This window comes from Corvus kubaryi, unplaced genomic scaffold, assembly GCF_017639235.1.
Source record: "Corvus kubaryi isolate FWS band 111438036 unplaced genomic scaffold, C.kubaryi_AGA036_p1.0 37308, whole genome shotgun sequence".
Taxonomy (NCBI): Eukaryota; Metazoa; Chordata; class Aves; order Passeriformes; family Corvidae; genus Corvus; species Corvus kubaryi.
In genome coordinates, this window is record NW_024581096.1 from 22,623,644 (window position 1) to 22,643,879 (window position 20,236).

Here is a 20,236-nt window from a genome sequence, read left to right on the forward strand (position 1 = left end):
TAAGCACATTGCAGCATTTTTTACGATCTCCCCTATGCTTAGGAAGTGAAGCGAAAGAACAGACTGCTGGGCAAAGTAAGCAGTTTTGGTTTATCTTTTCTGTTTTATGTTGAATCTTCTGTTATTAACGACTTCTCAGAACACACTTCAGTATGGCAAAACCTGTAATCTTGTAACATTTCTGTAAATTGTAAGGGGTTTTTTTAAGTTCAAAATTGTATGAAATAATGTGGGTGTCAGATTCTCATTTCAAGGTGAATTCGTTATTTCAATTACTTTCCTCTTGGTTTATGCTCTGGTGTAAGTGAAAAAACAGCCCTAAGGAAATAACTGACTTGTCTGCACAAACTGATCTGTGCGTTGGAAGTCATTGCTAATACAAATTAATGTTACCAGTGCTTTATTCTACCCTTCCTTTAAAGAATAGCACTCAAAGTATACCAGAGGGTATGCTAGAAATGACTCATGGTGTTCATGGATTTGTGAAATCATAGTTCAACCTGAATCTGAATCATATATACATAGAGAGGAGGGGAACCAAGCTGGTGGAAGAATTTAAGTGCAAGGCTTGGGATGAGTGGCCGAGGTCACTTGGTTTGCTCAGCTTGGAGAAAGCTGAGGGGTGACCTCAGGGCAGCCTACAACTTCCTCAAGGGGGAAAGCAAAGGGGCTCATCCCCTCTTTCTGTGACTGCTGACTGGGCATGAGGAGATGGAATGAAACTGCATCAGAAGAAGTTCACTTTGGGCTTTACAAAAAGGTTCTTCACTGAAACAGGCTCCCCAGGGAGTGTTACAAGCCTGCCAGAGCTCAAGGAGCATCTGGACAACCCTCTTGGTCATATGGTTTAGTTTTGGGTAATCCTGTGAGGAGCAGAGAGTTGGAGTCTATGATCCACATAGATATGCTATGGTGCTATGATTCTAGACTTAGTTTTTGTGGAAGTTTTAACCCTTTCAGTTCAGTGCTTACAGGGATTACTCTAATGAAAGTAATCTACTTCGATATAGCACTTCCTTTTGTAAATTTTTTATTTGCCTCTCCCGAACTGAAAGTAATTTGGTAACACATCTTGTGTAAGACCACACCAAAAATCTGTCCAGTTCATTGTTCTGAGAGTAGCAGTTGTGTAGGACAGAGTATACGAGGGCAAACACATTAAATACACTTCTCATGTGTGGCCCCCACAGCCTGCTCCTAATCTTTAGGTTGTGATTTTGGAAATAAGAATTCTTGATGGATTTTTCTTCCACTTTTTGAATCCTTTTATTACTCAACCTGCATAAAATTTTGGCACCCACAGCATTCCATGTAAAGGAATTCCACACTTGAGTTTGGTTTGTAATAAGGAAGTATATACTATCATATATTTTCAGTACATGACATCTTAATTTATTCAATGCCCTTATTAGAAAAGAATTGTTGTTCATTACTCAGTTTCCTGTGGCCACACAATTTCTTCGACCTCTGTCCTTTCTCTCATCAATTGTCCATTTTTTAGGATAAAGAGTCCTATTTACTTAGTCATTCTTCACATGGAAGTTGTTCATAGCTTTAATCTTCCTTGCCTCATGTCTTTGTATCTTGCTTGGCTTTTCTGTGTCTGTTTTGTAACATGGGAAACAAAACTGCATAGTACACTATGTGAGGCACAAGAAGGACCTTGGTGGTGGCATTGTGTCCCGTTCATTGCCAATTTTAATATTGGGATTGCTTTGCTGAACAGCCTCTGGGCATTACCTGTTCATTACAACTTCACAAACACTTCCCTAAACACCAATAGCTAGTACAGAACACATTCTTTTGTGTATGTGGAGTCTTGGCTTTTCCCCGCCATGTTCATTACTTTCCCTTTTGTTGTACTTAAATTTGTGCACTGGCAAGACTTAATGCACTGAAAGATTGTTCACTCTTCCTGAAAAGTCCAGGATATTCTCTGGTCAACAGCCAGGATATGTACTTATGTACTTATCCAGTAGTCAATTTTCCAACATCCTGCTATGTTAATGACATTGGCCTTCGGAAAAATCAGATTTCTTGAAGGTGCAAATCAGTTATTGAAAATTACATAGGACTTTTCATCCTAGTTTGAAATATGGATGTGTATAGAAGCCGTGTATGATAGTAGAAGTAAAAGAACTAAGCTGAGGTTTCCATAAGGGGCAAAGGGCCAGACTTCTAAAGTATTTAAATAATAAACTACTTTTGTGGGTAGCGAGAGTTGGCCACCTCAGTTCCTTTAAAAATCTGATCCTGAAACCATTTTTCAGGCTGTCAAAGGATTTCTTGAACTATGCTATGAACTCCAAAGTCACTTACCAAGGGCAACGGCTTCTGAGGGACCTAGCTTTTTCTATAGAGATACAAAAGCTATTTGAATACTGTTTGGTGACCTAGAACTCCAACCAAAACTCTAAAATCTTTCAACAAATTCATTTTAACATTAAATATTTGAAAATAAATATCTGAATAAAAGGTCATTGTTTTCTTAACTAATACGAGTTTTATCATTTCCCAAGAGACTACCTAAAAAAGAAATATAGAAACTGGTGAGGCTCCAAAGTTGGGGTTCAGGAAACAGTGGCTTCTGTTTGACAATAATAAAGTTCATGACAAAGGCTGTGGGATTTTCTTTCAATGTGGAAATAAAGCTTTATTTCATTAGCTGCTGATACACTGATCCAACGGCAAAAAAAGTAAAATGTTTAGCCTCTACACAAGCAAAAGCATCACATTTTTTGTATATAAGTCTGTAAGGAGACTATGCAGACCTATGAAGGCAGGCTTGATTACAGAACTTAATAAAAGGCATCTGTCCTTTGATTGCTGAATTAGTCCACAGGGCAGTTCTTACTGTCAACCATAATGGAAAAAGAAGAAATAAAAAACTCCCCCATAATATAGAACAAATGCAGAAAAAACCTGCTTAGATGCTGTGGAAGTGAACATTTTGTCTTGAAAAGGAAACAAAACCAATATGACTTCTTCAGTCTGTGAAATCAGAAAAGGGATCTCTCTAAAATTTATATTGCAAGGGAGAAGAGAGCCCAGGAATTTTGCATTTCACCTGCAGCAGCAAAAGCTGAAGGCAGGGGTAGAAACTTACCAGCTGGGCTGAAGAGAGGGAGGAAAATGGGTAAATGCAGGGGGAAGAATATCTGAGCTTAAGCTGCAAGTCATAGGATGGAAAGAAAAGAATTCGTATCAAGCAAAATTTTTGTTTATCTTAGTTCTGTATCTGGTGCTTATGTAATGTAATAAACCAACAGTACTGTCAGTATCCTTGTAGAGAGCATTCCAACAAGCATCATCCGTTTTCCATGACCAATACATCTGATGAAAGTTGACCTGTACTGTCTGGAAAGCAATGCACTTCTCTGAATAATAGACAGTACATTTCCTTGGCACAAAACAAATGCTTGCAATGGGTGAATTAACATGACTGACAGAATTCTGTTCATAACAGCTCAATATGAGGGAATTTATCAATTTCTCTTCAAAAAATTATGCCAAAAGATAATATTTCACCAAACAGCTTCAACTTTATGCTCTGGTAAAAGCATTTTTTCATTTAGTAATCTAGTTTTGTTACCTGGACCAGATCAGAGTTTTTAAAAATTGTTCTATCTTCTTGAATCTTATTTTAAGTCTCATACATGGCATTCTAAGGATATTTTGTAAAGTATATCTAAAAATACAATCTTTCATACCATTTATTTGAAGTATTTAAAATAGTTTATCTTGTGTAATGTTATGGCTTCACATACCCTATGTAGCTGAGCAATCAGAAGTATATTCTTCATGCTAAACTTTAAAATTGGAAATGCAGGCTCACATAATTTTCTATTTAGACCAAGCCTTGATACTGTAGTTTTGAGACATAAGGTTTAGAAAGCATGATTCTTTTTTTGACCTGCTGAATGTCTTTCATTGTGCTTAAGAAAGTAGATGGCAAAGAGGAGTCGTCAAGGAGGAGTAGCAAAACAGAGTAACACATAACACAGTGATGTTGTAAAGTAAGTAGTATTAATCTTTAAACTATTTCATATTTTCTACGGACATCACGTGGCTGTATGAGGATTTCTCTCCCAGAAGAGATTCTGCTTGGATTACTTACAAGGTTTCCCTTGGTTTTGTAGGGGTTTGAGGTTTATTTTCTTTTTTAGGTCAGCTTCAGTGCTCCTTGATCTAAGATGAGCTGAGTCCTCCCCAGTTTGTGTATGCATACTCCAAATGAGTAGCCCCTTTTATATCCTTATTAATCTGGTAACATTACACAAGTCTGTTGTAGATAGGGAACTTGGGTTGATGCCATGAAGATTTATGCCTTTTCTTTTATACCCCTGTTGTACCTTTTTTACAATTTCTGTATTCCTGGTGCTTTTTGCCTACATTCTTGGACTTGTTTGTCAAGCTAAGAGACTAAACATTTTAGAAGCTTCGTAGTTAGGGATCAGTGTGCCCCAGACCCCAAGGTCCTCTCCAGAACACATTCTGTAAACCAAGATAGAACCATCCAGGGGAAGGTTCCTTGGGGAGGGGGGTCTCACTCGAGCCTCTCATTGGGGAATCTTTGATAGATATGCTAATTAGTAACACCTATAATGTTATACCCAATGTTGGGGGGGAAGAAGAGAGACACAGAGACACGGACACAGAGATAGACTCGGCGGGGTGTATTTCGATGCATATGACCTAGACGTGTACACCTAAGGATCCTTAAAATAAATACCAAGGTAAAATCCCTTTTCCCCTTCTAACCGTGTATGACTCTTGATTTTAAGACCAGGAAAAGGCATCAGGGTATGCACAAATCTGTTTATTAGAGAAAATCAACTCAAAGTGTAAAGTCCAGTAAGAAAATAGAAGCTTTGCAACTCCTTCATAAAAAATAGAGAAATTGTGTCCTAGCATTTCCTTTCCCAACTTTCTGTTCTTTCCATTAGATATGTATTTGCCTCACTGTGTTGTGCAGAATTTACTCTTTTTAGAAATATCTAGTTCTGCTTCCTATTGGCTCTTACACGATCATCGTACATCATTTCATGAATTCTCATCTGAAAATCTGTCAGCTGAGTCCTTCAGAGTCCCTAAAGTGATTGAAAACCATCTCTTGAAAGAAGCTAGAAAATCAACATTGATTTCTCTCCATCTTTTAATGCGTCTCCTAGTCTGATTGAAGTTGCCTTCTGGTAGTCATTGGTAAACTGTTGTCAGCTGATACAGTTAATATAAAACTTCTGGGTTTTAGGTCTTGAACTCCTACCTTATTTATGAAAGCTCACCTGGAAGTTGGTTTGGATGCTCCTGGGATGCCCATCTGACTCACTTCCTCGCTGTTGGTTTCAATAACAAACTGGTTTCCTAATCATCCCTGGTCAATGCATTTTAATTTTTTTTCCTGAGCTCCCTCCTAGAAGGAGCTTCGGGTTTCCTTTTGAGAGGGAATGTGAACAGAGTTGACATTTCAGTCTTCTGTAGTATCTGAATATGGGGCCACATCATACACAGCTCCTCCAAAGACAGTATGAAGATATGCCACAGAAGAAGCTTGCTGACCAGATGTGTACCTTCATAAACACAGCCAGCTCAGCCCAGAGAGACAGCTCTCTGATGTTGATACAGGTCAGAACCTGGGGCTCATTCTCTGTAGTGACCTAAGAGAATTGATAGTAGTAGCACTGACTCAGGAGATCTTTCGATCCTGTATTCCTACCTGGAAAAAGATACGGGCACTTGTGTGACCAAGTCCAATCTTGAGCATTCTTAATACAGGTATATGAGATACACATATAATATCTGTGTACAGAATGAGTCCAGTTACCTGGCCTCAGCTGTGACACTTTCCACTGGTAAGTTCTTAAAATGCGGTTCAAGCTCAGAGTTAAATACATCCGTTGAATCATAGCACAGATCTTTGCACATATATACAACAAATTGTTTATCCAGTGCAGAAAAACAAATGGATGATACTGCTTTATTTTCCAGCAGAGTTCTAAAAATTGCGCCATGAATATGCAACATACCTAACTTTGTTTACTGTTTGATTCAGGTCTTGGCATTGACAAGAGGACATCTTTACCACAGAGCAATTCTTCTCCATGGGATGATACACTTTTCAATATATCCATGCATGCAGCAATACGACATGGCAAATGGAAGTTACTAACTGGTTATCCAGGTAACAAAATAACTCCTTTTTGTACAGTGTATCCTATCTCCTATCCACCACAAACTCAGTTTAATTTTGTTTCATGTATTTTAATTTCTTTTAGTAATTCTGCTAACTTCTTAGGTTTTTGACCACATGCAAAGATCTAGAATGAGCACTTATAAAACCCAAACTATTTCATTTTCCGAATATTTTGTCTACAAATTACTTTAACTGTAGTGAAAAAGCTGTCATAGAATATCTCAAGTTGGAAGGGACCCATAAGGATCATAGAATTCAAGAAGAAGGTGCATTAAATTATTTGATATGAAATAAAGTTACATGGAATTTTGAATCCCAGTGGTGCAGCTTTTTTTGCATAAATAAGACTCCTATTTAGGTAACCCTGGACTAGAGAAACTCTGGTGCAGGGCTAGAGTTAAGGTGTGCAGCAACAGTCACTGCCCAGGGGTTTGTCAAGAGACGAGTGAATTCATCAGTTACAGCAAAACTCTGTGTCTCCACACTGCTGCTCTGTCTCAGAATTGACCCTTGGTCTGTTCCTGTTTCCATAGGCTGCAGTCATTGGTTCCCTCCACCGTCTTTGTTCAGTGAGTCACAGATTCAATCGTCTGATCCATCAACAAAGAGACTTTGGCTGTTTGATATTATTCATGATCCTGAAGAGAAAAATGATGTGTCTGAAAAATATCCTCATGTGGTGGAAAAACTACTTGCTCGGCTTCAGTATTATTACAAACGTTCAGTGCCCGTGTTCTACCCTGATGAGGATCCTGACTGTGATCCAGCAGCAACTGGGGCTTGGGGTCCGTGGGCATAGTGCACACAGCTTTGCATCCTGCAAAAAAACCTCTGTAGCAGAGTCTGGTTTATGGACTCAGAGTCCTAGTCAGGTATTTTGTACTTTCTTTATATTGAACTATTGCTAATTGTGAGCTTATTCTTTGAATAATTCAGTATTTCTTATTCTTGATATAGTGGGAATCTTATTTCAGTCTTTTCCCACTCTTCTGTTCTGAAAAATTATATGTGAAATGTTAGTAAAAGTATATATGTATTTTAATATTCTTTGTCTGGAATATACTTTTAGTTCAGAAGATAAACATTGGCTCTTTCCTTGAAGGAAATTGAAAGGAACTGAATTCCTTGAAAGGAATCATGGCAGCAGGGACATCCAAAATTAATCAGTCTTGTTGAATATACTGTGTTCTGGTTTCATGTTTGTCCGGAAGACAAATTCTATTGAAAGCTATTACATATCTGTACTGGCATAATAATTTTTGCCTTTAACGTGTACTTCCCTCCAGAAAAGGGATGAGTAAAAAAAGAAAACCTCATAAAAACAACAAAATCTCTATTTCTTTTTCACTCTTAATGTATCAAACTGGAGTAGAGAGCGATGGTCAACTGGAGTGCAGGGCTGTCAGGTAGAGGGATCTTGACAGGTCGAAGATATGGGTGAATAAAGATTTCATGAAGTTCAACAATTGCAGAGTCTTCCACTTGGGGTGGAGTAGCTGCATTCAAGAGTACGTGCTGGCCCATGACCAGAGGGAAAGCATTTTTGTGGGGAAAAAAATCTAGGCATTCTTCTGGACAATAGTTAGGACAAGAGTTGCCATTTTCTCTCTACGTGAAGAAGACCAACCACATGTTGTTCCATATAAGCAAGAATGTAGCCAGCTCTTAGGGGAAGTCTTAATTCCCCTCTATCAGCACTAGAGCATTTTAAACTTCCCTATACAGGAAAAATATTCACCAGTTGGAGTTAGTTCAGTGGAGAACTATGAATATGATCACGGGGAGAATAAAGGAACTGGTTAGTTTATGGCGGTGAGGAAAAGAGGAGTTGCTATCTTCAGCTACCTAATGTGAGAGTATAGAGAAGAGGAAGCCAGAATCTTCTCAGAGATGCAAAAAGATGAAGAGCACACAGGGGACATGTGGAGTTCCAATGCAATATAAAGAAAGGGAAAAAAAATCACACCATGAGTTTAGTTAAATATGGGAAATGTGAGACTCTGGCAACCCTAATCTTGGAGATGTTCAGTCTTTGGCTGGACAAGATTCTGAACAATTCTATTTTTGAAGTGGGATCAGATTTGAAGTTTGCTTGGTTTGGTAGAGATGGTGAGACCAGTGAACTCCAAAGGCCCCTTTCTGCAGGAATTACTCAACAATTCTGTGATGAACAAAACCTTACTTTTATTACCTGCCTGGTAAGCACCCTTTCTTCTCCTATTTTGTTTCTTTATTACCATAGTGGAGTCTGTTTTCATCCTGAAGTAGGCTCTGAGCCATGATGAAACCAAGCCAAACAACATTTCTCAGTTACTCATCAAATTGATGCAAGATAACCTGCCAGCTCTCTATTAGTGTCTCAAGCCCTGAGTTCTGGTACTGCTTCACAGTGTCCTTGGCTACGTTCTCAGGATGCAGAACTCAATCTGTCATCATCTCCAGAAAGAAGGCATCTAATTGCCTTTTCCCTGGCTCTGGGACCAACTCATATGAATTGCACTAAAATTTTGTACAACTTCCCAGTTTTCTCTTGGGAGTCTTGTGCTAATTGTTAGCAAACAGATAAATGAAAAGAAAGGCTTGACAAAATTTGTGCATTTTTTTTAAAAAATAGATGAAGCCTGAAAAAAAGATGAAACAAGAAAACTGAAAATGCTTACGCTTTCTGATACAGCTGATTCTCCACTACATTGTCTTAAATCTACTCTTAAATGCTTGTCTTTTCTACCTTTGGTGCTTTTTCTACAAGTAGAAGTGAAGCTAAAGGTCTCCAGAAGCCTGTTCAGCTTTTTATCTTGCTCTCAAAGAGCTTCATGTTTCTCTCACTCCTTTGTCACTTCTGCTCCTTTATGTCAGTATTTTTTTCTATTCTGTTTCATTCACTATCTTCAGCCTTGGAGCCAAGGAAAGAAGAAAAGTGGTTTCAGAGAAAGTAATTATTGTATAATAGACAATATATATATTCTGTGCAGTTTAATTGGGTATATTCCCCCTATTTCAATTTCCTTCTCCATTCATCCATCAGTGGCTGAAAGCTAATCCATGCAGCTGGATATGACCAGGCAAGCTCTTCAGATTGTTCCTCACCTTCTAAATAATCACTCAGAGCCTCAAAGACTAGTTTTCTCTTCGATTGGATTGCACAACCTTTCCACTGGGGCCCTGGGCATAGTGCCCAGCCTTACAATACTTTCTAAGCTGTTGGTATTCACGCAATCATGCATTTCCACATGGGAGAATCATCTGATTGTTACCTGCCTCCAGGTAGTTTGTATTTTCATTGGTAAAATACATCTGCTGTGACAGAAGCTCCTACTATGGTTAGCAACTTTCATATGAGCTAGTACATTTAAAATACTAAATTAAAAACATTATATGTTCTGTAGAAGTAGTGTCCAAACTGGTACCTGATCATGTCTCCTTCCATTCCATAAAACACATTTAAGCTTTTCTTTCTGTTGTGTGGCTCTTCACCCAGTTCCTGCTAACACACAGCTCGTACAAATTATGTGCTGTGTGTTGGGACCAGTGCCGTGAGATCCAAATGGGAGCAGCACACAGGCAGCCCACAGGAAGGGCGCAGGTTATTATGAAGCCACTACTTGTCTGCTGCAGCCGTAGTCCTTCCTACTGATTGTCAGTTCCTTCAGAATCCACTAATTTACGGAAATCATGTAGACCAAACTTTCAAGCTGGAAGGTGTAAATATGACAGCTTGCCCCAAACATCTCTGAAGCATATCTAACATCAGCCAGTCTCCTGAGGTTTTTGTGCTTCCTGGTGAGATACATGGGGGGCCTGTACTGTGACAGAGGAGAAAGGATGAGCACTTTCATCAGCAGCTCTGGGAGTATTTTGCTTATAACTTTTAAGTTATGGCTTAGACAACTTGTGAATTAAAAACCTCATGAATTAAGGAGTGAATTAGTGAATTCCCATGTTAGTCTTATTTGTATGAAAGGGGTTGAGCCTTTGTTGGATGTGCGTGTTTCCTTTCCTAATGAGCTCATAAAATAATTTACAGACTATGTTGTCCTGTAAATTAGAGAGATCCAATCGGACTACGACAATCTTGGCTTCAGAGCACAGCAGCATTTCACCTTTGAGATTTTGAAGATTCTTTCTGATAACTGAGGTTCAGGCTGTTATTTGCTGATCACATCAAGGGAGACAAAGTGTAAACAACAAAACCTTTTTATAAGCTATTGCATCATGTTGATGAAGCTTGCATTTTCCTTCAGTAGCACCAGAAAAACCTTTACTGCAGTTCCCTTTTCTAACTGTTGCAATCAGTTTATTTCACACAGATACAATGATTTATGTTAGTTATTAATTTATCTGTTTAGTGCAACTGTGAATTCCATATTCTAATTGTAGCATGCAGTTAGTAACATGGTCTAGAGTAGGGGATTCTGAAAGAGTAGGGTGTTAAATTACCTTTTGTGACCTTTAGATTTACTATTTTTGTATGTGTCATAATGATGCATGTTGTCCTTCAAATGTCTTTTGGAGACAAATCATCCAAAGAACAGAAGTTCCATCAGTTCTCATTAATTCAGAATGTGTTTGTTTAGTTTATTTGTGCAATCAAGTGCAAATGGAGATATTGACAGCCATTCCCCAGTATGTAAGGCAAGAAGATCCAAGGAATTTATGTTACTCTCTTTTTCGGTAGTGCATGTTTATTTAGTGCCCTGTGTACACATACAGACATGTAGGATTAGAAGGCTAACTGTTCTTAGTCAGTATCCCATGTAACATTGTAGTTTAGAGTAGGCATTACAAGATCGTGGTTGCCACAATAACAAGGGACCGGACTTGGAGGTGGGGGAAATTTCTGCCCTACATTCCTGTGTGTCCTTCAGCTTTCAGCACTTATATTACATGAGGAAAGATGTTGCCTTACCCACAGAAGTGGAAACTTCTGTTAATGATATTTTTAACTGGCTTTTTTATGCTGATACCTAGTTTAATGGAAAAGAGAAAAACATCACCTAAGTTGTAAAAGCTCAAGTAATTAATGACATTGACTCCCATCAGTGTCAGCTCCTTGGCTAAAGTTAGAAAATATTTTAAAATGTGTAATTTTAATTTCAGAGGTAAGCAGGGCTTTTATGTCTTCTCTTTTCTCTATGTCCTGCAAGCTGCATTTTAATGTCTTGCTGATATTCTAATTTATGTAATTCATTTACTAGGAAGAGGCTGTGACGTATCAATGTCTCACACGGGTGTTTAATTCACCCTCTGTTACCTCTTGTTGTATTTTAAAATCCAAAGATTCATTATTTTCTCAGCTACAGTAGACAAAATAATTTATTTTATTTTTTATTTTCTAATTATTTTCCATGGGTGGTCCTTCATAAACCATTTTAATTGAACTGGGTTAGGGAAAAAAACATCTGGCTGACACGTTTAGATTGGCATCTGCAAAGAGTTGTAAGCTGTTCAGTTGCTTCGAATTGGGAAATAGAGAATTCTTTGTATGTTTTGTGGTTACTTGAGTAACATTCAAAAATGCAAGTATTTTGAACTCTAAATAAAACTTCATTTCATCCCTTTCCAATTTAAGATTCATTCTTAATCTAGCAAACATCTGAGCATTATGAATTCAAAAGTCCTAATCTTTATGCATTAGAAATTATTTAAGCTTCAGAAAAGTAACCAAGTTTAGGAGGAATGCTGACACTGGCTACTCGTTTTGCATTGCTTACTTGTAAAAAAGAGGTACACAGTCAAGGAAGGGATGATTTTATAAGCAAAACAGAAGATCTGAATCTTTCTTGAGTCAAAGGCCCTATATTCAGCCTGAAAATAATTTGTCCAATTTTCCTAAGGTTGATAAATAGGTCATGGATAAACATCTGAGTTTAATCCTCTTTGGAATATCTGAACAGAAGAACCCAGAGTTTAAACACTTGTGGTCTGTGTGGATTTGAAGCTCCACTACCAGTCCCTGTTGGCCTCTGTGAATTTGCCTCTCATCTTACTTTCTGACAAAGTGGTTTAATGGTAGTAAGACTACTAGCAATATTCCCAAAGGTGTTGCATGCTTTCTTTAACAAACAGTAAATGAGCATGAGGTTACAGGGAATCCTGTTAAACCTATGGCACCCTGTTGCAGACTTACCGAAGGGTCCTGATGGGGGGAGAAATGGTGACAGAGCCACTGATAGGGCTCCTATCCATGTGTGATGGAGTTTGGCACACTGGGACGTGCAGTCCATATGTGTAGCCATGTTTGTCATCCTAGGGCCAGGGACACCCAAATGACAGAGGCAACTGAATCACAAAACACGTAAGTCAAAGTCAAAATGAAAGATTACTTGACAAATAAAAAATATACAATGTCAAGCATTACCAGGGGATCCAGAATCTAGGCATAGGTTAGGGCTGTCCTGAATGTAGGAACAGCAAACCATTTCCAAGATGTAGCAGTTATTAAGGGAGAATTTGTTTTCCTACCTACATGCTCCTTTGGCAGCCCACCGCAGGCCCCACTCGAGCTGGACCCCGAGGCTGTGTGTCTCTCATAACATTGACCTTAGCTCTGGCATGATGGAGGGGTCAGAGGACCATTTCTCCAGTTCAGCCCTGCCCTTGGCAGTCCCTTTGGAGCCCCACCCTAAGTAGACCCATAGGTTTCATGTCTGTCTAACTATAAATAAGCTGAGATTCTGAGATTTGTAATGTGGAACTAGCGCTTTTGCTAAGAGAAGAGGGAAAAAACCTGCCAATTTTAAGTTTGAGGAGGTTAAGCAATTTTTTTGCCAGCAGGTTTCCAGCTGAATGTTTTAACTCTTTCCGCTTACTGTCTTTATCAGCTGCAGGCAGTGGACTCAATCTTGTTTCAAGCTGGTTTATTATGTGGGAGGATCCTGGTTGAATATACAGTGTAAAGAATTCCCTGGGGTCCCAAGCTGCTGCTTCTGAATCCAGTGCTCTCCTGTCTTCTTCCAGTGCCTTACAATTCATGTATGAGCTCATCTACATCGAGCAGAACTGCTGCAAGGAACAGTAAAAACTTACTTTGGCACAGAGCAGTCAGAATGAGTCAGCCATCCAACCATGGACAGGATCAGTGACAGCCCTTGTGATAATTGCATACTGTGGTTAGCAGAGGCAGAGGATGATGCAGTACTTCTTGTTGTGTTAGTGTTCCCTCCTGAGAGTGTTGTTTTTGTGGGGTGGAGTGCAGAGATACTGGAAAGTTTGGCGATATATCTGCTGGCAAGTTTCAAAAAAGTGACTACTGGCTGCCATCATCAAAGCAGTTACCGGATGTTGATCCCCTAATCCTGGCTAAACTCAATAGCAATAAAGGCAGTTATATTTTGTCTGCAGGACTATAGTTAGAAAAAAAGTATAGTCAGAATAGCTAGATTTGGATCTAAGGAATGCAGTGTTTATTTGGACGAATCTTCAAAAGCCACAACAAGGTACTGCACCAAAGCCACAGTTCTGGGCTGCCAGATTTTGGCATTCAGGACAGTGATAAAAATAAAAGATCCCTGTCTTTCTTTTCTGTTATGCATTCTTGCTATTTCTTCAAGCAAACAAGGAGTCAGAACACAGTGAATACACGTACAAACAAAGTAAGCTGTGTTTGGTATTCAGCAATGCTTATTGAGTAATTTTGGGCATAGAGCCCGTGGTAATGAATGGAAAACTTTGATCAGGACATCTGTGGCCTGCCCAAATCATTTCATGGGACCTGCAAATCTGCCAGAAACATCACTCCATGGCCCTATTAACCAGGGATGTTGAAGTCTTTCTTGATTGTGTACATTCTCCAAGCACACTCATGAAGTAGGAGTCATTGATTTTTATTGGATAGAAAACTCAGAAATGGCTTATTCAAGGACATCTGAGCCCTTAAGTTTACCCTTCAACATTTATCCTGCTTCACTGGGAAAAAACTTTAATGAGTCTGTCTGGATGATGAAAAGATGAATGTTGAGAGCATTGAGTCAGAGGGTGGACTTAACTTCTAGCAAACATACTCTCAGTTCCAGCTTAACTGTACTTAACTCCCAGTAACAAATAGTTTGGGGTCTTTTTTATCTATAGATTATAGTCAGGGCAATTCTGTGATTCCAAACTGTTTTCTTGATATTGCTCATCAGTGTGCAGTTTTCCAGGAGAACAGTCAATTCCGGGAGAGGATCATAATTTCTTCCCGTCTTCCCTTGTGTATGTGGTAAGAGGAGCCTTTTTTAAAAGGCTGTGAACATTGTAACTGCCAGCCCAAGAGCAAGCACTGCTGCCCTGTAGGTGGCCCCTATAGATGTACTGAATTTTTACTTTAATTTTTGTCCCTTTTGCTTTGTTTTGAAATACTCTGTTTTACAAGTTGTACTTGATGGATAAAGCACTGTCTGAAATAATCCCAAAGTGGCTATTAGTCTGGTCTAGTCATACCCTGCAGCCCCAGCAGTGACATGTTGTAGAAACAAAGTCATTCTCCTGCCTTTTCAGTTCTGTTTTGACTTTACTCTATAATGAAGAGAGTATGGTCATGGTATATTAAACAACTGGATAAGAGCAGCATATACATTAACATTAATCTGCTTCTAACTAAAGCTCCAAAACTAATATAGTGGAGAAGCCTGGCTAGGAATTTACTGACAGTTTTCTTTTGCCATAAATTCAGCATTAGAAAAAAAATCCTGAACAGCTGAAATGGCGTAGCCTTTGGCTGAGTAAAAAATAGACATTTTTATAATATCAAAGGAGACTTAGGAAAATACCCCATCTGGATTTTGAAAAACATAGGAGGGAACAGAGTAGAACAATTGCATTTCTGTTTATATTTGCCGTAGAAAGTAGCCCACTGTGAAGAAACATTTAGGAATGTGAATGATTGAGAGATTGTCTCTTAGAGGCAGCAGGTATAAGATGTCTGAAATTCCTTTGAGTTATAATTGCTTGTTAACAACAGGATTTTTTGGTAATTATTTCTGCCCACAGTACACAAGAATTTAATGTACACTGCTTTATGTGGAGAAGTTTTTAGAATTCACCTTTTTCTGTATTTACTTTGTGATAAAGAAAAAGCCATGGTATATGGAAAAGAAATTTTAAAATGAATTTTTAAAAATTATTATTCCAACACCATAAAATGGAGAGAATTTTCTTACGAAAATAGGAGTTTCTATGCAAATGTTTATGCTGTTCATAGCATTAAATGCAATTGCAAGAATCCATCTTCCTGGCTATAAAAATTGAGTGTAGTGTTAAGAGGCAAGTTACTCACAAATACTATTAGGATTTTTGTACTATGCAGTGAATGATGCAGTTTATATTTAACTTGTGACTAAACATGTATTATATGTGCGGAACTAATCCAAACCCCAAATCTAAACAAAGCAAGCTCCTACATTGTGTAGGTTTGTTGTACTTCTAAGTTTTGTATTTTGGGTCTTTGATTCTAAATACCAATATTGAAGTACTTAGTATCTATTTTTTCAGAAGCAGTGAGGATGCTGAGACCCTGCTATCTCAACACTGTTTAACAACAATTCTTTTCAGCGGCTATAGCAGTGTAAGCGTCATAAGCTGCAAGCAAAAGCTGAAACAGTCAACTATCCATCAACTATCTGACAACAGTCACTATCCATCCTTTTACTTAATGATGTTTAATGACATGTGATTGATGACATGTTCAAATGATGTAATGGCCTCTTTTTGAATGGAAATGCTGGTTTTATCTATAGTTTATTTCCATTGTGCTTTTCATAAATGCACTGCTGATGCATGAGAATGCAAGAAAAGATTTAGGAACACTTGGTTTAATCCTAAATTATCCAGGTAATAAATGACTATAATGCACTGATAATCATCAAAATTCTAGATGTAGCAGAGATCTGCCACTGCTTGGGTCCATAACTCTTAGCCCCAAATGCACACACAACTGCAGTGCCCTTGGAGCATTGTTTCCTTCCACTCCTGTCTTAGGAGCTGATTACTGCATAGATCTCTCTGTATTGTCAAAGCGAAAGCAGAATAATTCCACGCAAGGCCATAGCTTCAAGTGAATGCAGTGCTCATGAAAGATCTTTGCCCATGAGCTGCAGTCAGAAGATTCTGAATTAATTCATGATTAATTAATGATTAATTAATTAATTAATTAATGTGTCTTAGTTGCCCATATGAAAAGATGGAGAGGACAGGGTATTGTGAGAAATACAGATAGGGCTGTGCTTGGAAAAGCTTTGTTTGAGGTGTTGGTCACTCAGCCCCCAAGTGCAGTCATGGTTCCAGTTTGTTTTATGAGCTGGCCCAGTCAAGCTGTAGAGCAGAATTAAATTTATCGTATTTATCATAGAAACCAAAATCATTGTTTTAGTTCAGGGAAAACTCATTTATTATTTTTCACTGATTAAGTTGTATTTGTAGTGGAATCATCGCTTATTTTGAACAGTAATCTGAAAATATGATAAAATGACAACTGTTACTCTATATCACTGCTGGAAGAGGAGAAAGTTACTCTCTCAGCTAATAACTCTCAGTTTTTAAATCTATGCATATTGCAAACATTCTATTCTTATTTAATGTTGTTTTAGTTAAACATTGTGTGTTTATCTTTAAAATAAATGTTATCTAGATATGACTCCAGAGAAAGTTACCAAACATACATTTATGAATCAAATTTCAGTCTCTAAACAGACCTGCCAAACAGACCTTAGGAGCTATCATTAATAAAATTTACTGCATTGAAGATGTTATGATCTCCATTTTCTCATCCTTCTGCTTGAAGACCTAGAAATGAAAGTATTTTTAATAAAGAATAAATTATAGCTATAAACCCTATAAAGAAATATGCTTAAGATAGAATTTTCTTTTGGTAGACCCATAATAAAGCCCATAGGGACAGAGAGTCCAGTAAATCTGGTAGATTTCTACATTTTTTAAGTAGGTCCATATTTAACTTTACATTACTGCTTAGAAATAAAGTTCCAAAAAGCTGTACCAGTGGCTACTGTTCTTTCCCTTAGGGTCTGAACAAGGAAATCCAATGTTTTCTGGTCAGCAGTAGGAATTCCACTTTGTAATCTGACACTCTTCATTCCTCTCCTCTCAAAGGCAGTAAACCAAAAAATTAAAGGCAGAACAGATTTTCAAATCGTGTAGCATTTGTAAATCCTCACGCACGTTTAATGATTTGTTGGCATGTACAAATGGAAAGCTTCATGACCTGGCCTTTCTCTTGTCAGTTCCTGCTCTCATCACATTGTCTAGTTATGCACGTTTCACTGAGAATTCATGTTTTTGCATTTCTCTGATTTCAGCCCTATTGTTCCAAACTCATGAAGAATAAAAAGTCATAGAAGAGCCAAGACCTTGTATTAGGAGGCTGATACAGCTCGACTGTAGCCAACAGAGCTATGCTAATTCATGCCAATAGGTATGCAGTGATTAGAAGGATATTAGTCCCTTTTTTTCTATTTTTTAATGTCTGGTCTCTAGCAAGCATGTGGTGGTGGCCTGCTTCTGCATATGTATGCAGTGGTAACACTTGGATCTTTTCATGCTCTGAGTAACTCAACTCTAGTCAGTCTGTAATTTCTTTCTGACAGACTCGTTATTTCTCTGCCGATGGTATGGTTATGGTTAAGGGCAGCTGTACAATTTAAAAACACAATTTTTCTGTAAGCACAGTATGTCTGTTCAAGCACACTTCTGTCCTAACAGCGCATGAGCCTGCTGATCCAATGACCATGGCTGCACCAGTTGCAGAATATGGTTGTAAGACACTTGATAGAACAAACATTTTGACACACAGCTTTACTTGTTGCTATCATCTCTGTTTATTTGTCTTTGTGTGATGGATATGTATTTTTTACAATAGTAATTGCAAAGTCTCTGGACTCTGGACTAGGAAAATTATCTAGTTGCTTTGGCTGCTTGTTCTCATTAAGGATTTGTTCAAGTTCATGCTGGTGCCAGAGTGCCCTCTGACTTCATTGGAAGACCTCAGTGCTATTTGAAAAAAATCAGATTATTTGCAAGCATGATACGAACTGCAAACTCAGTTGGAACTGTGTAAACTTCTGTAAGATTTGTTTGTAGTAGGAACAAGTGTAGTAAGGAGAGCAGTTAGGAAATCTCTGGTTGCTCTTCTCTGTGCTTTCAATATATGTGCTGTGCTTTGTCCGCATGTATTGAACTTCCTTAGTCACTTCTGTGACTAATCTGTAAGAGATGCTTTTGAAGAGATACATATTTTTGGAACATTTCTTAAAACTATGATATTTGCTGGACTTTCAGAAGAAATTTTGAGAAGTTCATTCCTGCGGCTGGTGCAAATTTCTGGGTAAATAATAGCAAGGTTTTGGTGAATTCTACACTTTGAGTTTGAGTACATCCCTATAGCTGACACCTCTGGTATATGACTTTTAGCTTGGATCCATACCCAAACAGTAACAGAAATTATTAATGTAAATTAGAAAAATAAAAACCTGTACATTTCTGTATGTTTACTGTAAGGATGTTGCAACAGTAAATTCCAGAACAGTGATATTTTTCATTGTCACTCTTACTGAATTATGTACATCTGAAGTTTATGCATTGCCTACAAAGCGGAGAGGGATTTAGAAGAGAATGCATTTACTACATTTACTGCACCCTGTTCTTCATAGATCCAACACCTCAGAATTTCTGCACACCCTCTTGAAATTAGCTGCTGGGAGGAAGGAACACTAGCAACACTGTTAAGGAAGTGCAGTCTCAGGCTCTGCACTCCCTTAATTAGAAGCCTGAGACTCATGGTTAATGGTGATTAATGTTCCGTTATATTTTGCTAGTTTCTTCCTTGTGGGAAGACATCACATAAAGCTGAAGTACTTTCAAATAAATGTTGATATTAATTAATTTCTTTTTAAAAGAAAAGTTATTTCTAAATCTGTTTCTGACAAATCAAGAATAAAACTCGTCAGAGAGTGTATCATTTAACTAAACCTGACAAACATAACTGCACCTAACTGTTGTAGCTGCTTCTTTTTCCCACACTGTTGTTTTATTTTTTTAAACTTCAAAGTCTCCAAATTCCTCCTGATTGATGCACTGATATTTTAACAATGTCTTTGTTGTGTACTGCAATCAGACAAGTGCTAATACCCTTGAGGAATCTGGCAGGACTGTGGGAATCTTGCAGCCATAATTGCATCTCTATCGTAAATGTGATGATATTGGCAACTTCAGATGAGTTGACAGAATGTGCTGTTGTTGAGGGTGATACCAACTTTCCCCATTGACTTACGAGTGTAAAGGTCATTCATTTATGCATTCTTTGCTGTCTCTGGTATGGAGTTTTTTAGTGCAGCTCTGGAAGATGTTAGAGACATAAATGCCTGCTGTATTTAAACAAAGAAAGACTGTAATCAGGGGAAAAGAGAACAGGAAATCCTAATTACATAGTCAACATAAAATTACTAGCATGGTGAATCATAATCAGTGACATTGAATTTTAATGTTATTGTTAAAATTAAAGTTTATTAGTTTGAAAATTATGAGAAAAATAAAACGATATAAAGATACTGAATATACTTCAACTTGCTGTGCAACCATGTTACCCCAAGCCTTGGATTTACATATTCAGTTATTTAGAAGTTATTCTAGTTGAACACTTTAATATGTTTGTTTTTCTTTAGCAGGTTCTAAATGCAGAATAATTCCACTGAAAACTAATTTTTGGGGCGAAGGACATTGCAGAGGATTCACACACGCCTAAATATGTAACCTCCTTGTATTTATTCAGTTTTTGGATCTGTGCTTCAAGCCATGGTTATCACTTGTCCAAATTCCGGTACAGACCATCCACTTCTCTGGTAATAAATATGGTTTCCCCAAATATAGGGAAAAGAACCACTTGATTTTATTCATGTGAGTTACTCCGCATTTCTTCTTTCTCTGTATTTACATGAGAAAAAGTAAAATACTTGTCATTTAAATGATCTAATAGACTTGCAAAATATTTATTCACTGGATTTTACTTTTTATGACCAGACTATGAAGAATAAAATAGTGTTTCCTCTTTGGTTGTTT

General features: G+C 37.9%; 1 protein-coding gene across 1 annotated transcript in view; it reads left to right on the forward strand.

Moving 5' to 3' along the window:
- Positions 1 to 16,913, forward strand: part of ARSB (arylsulfatase B) — a 74,725-nt gene extending 57,812 nt beyond the window's left edge. The window contains exons 7-8 of the mRNA XM_042028868.1: positions 6,053 to 6,181; positions 6,727 to 16,913. Of these exons, the coding sequence (XP_041884802.1) occupies positions 6,053 to 6,181; positions 6,727 to 6,992 (395 nt within the window). The 3' untranslated portion in view covers positions 6,993 to 16,913. The remainder of the gene's footprint in view (positions 1 to 6,052; positions 6,182 to 6,726) is intronic.
- Positions 16,914 to 20,236: the final 3,323 nt, after the last annotated feature.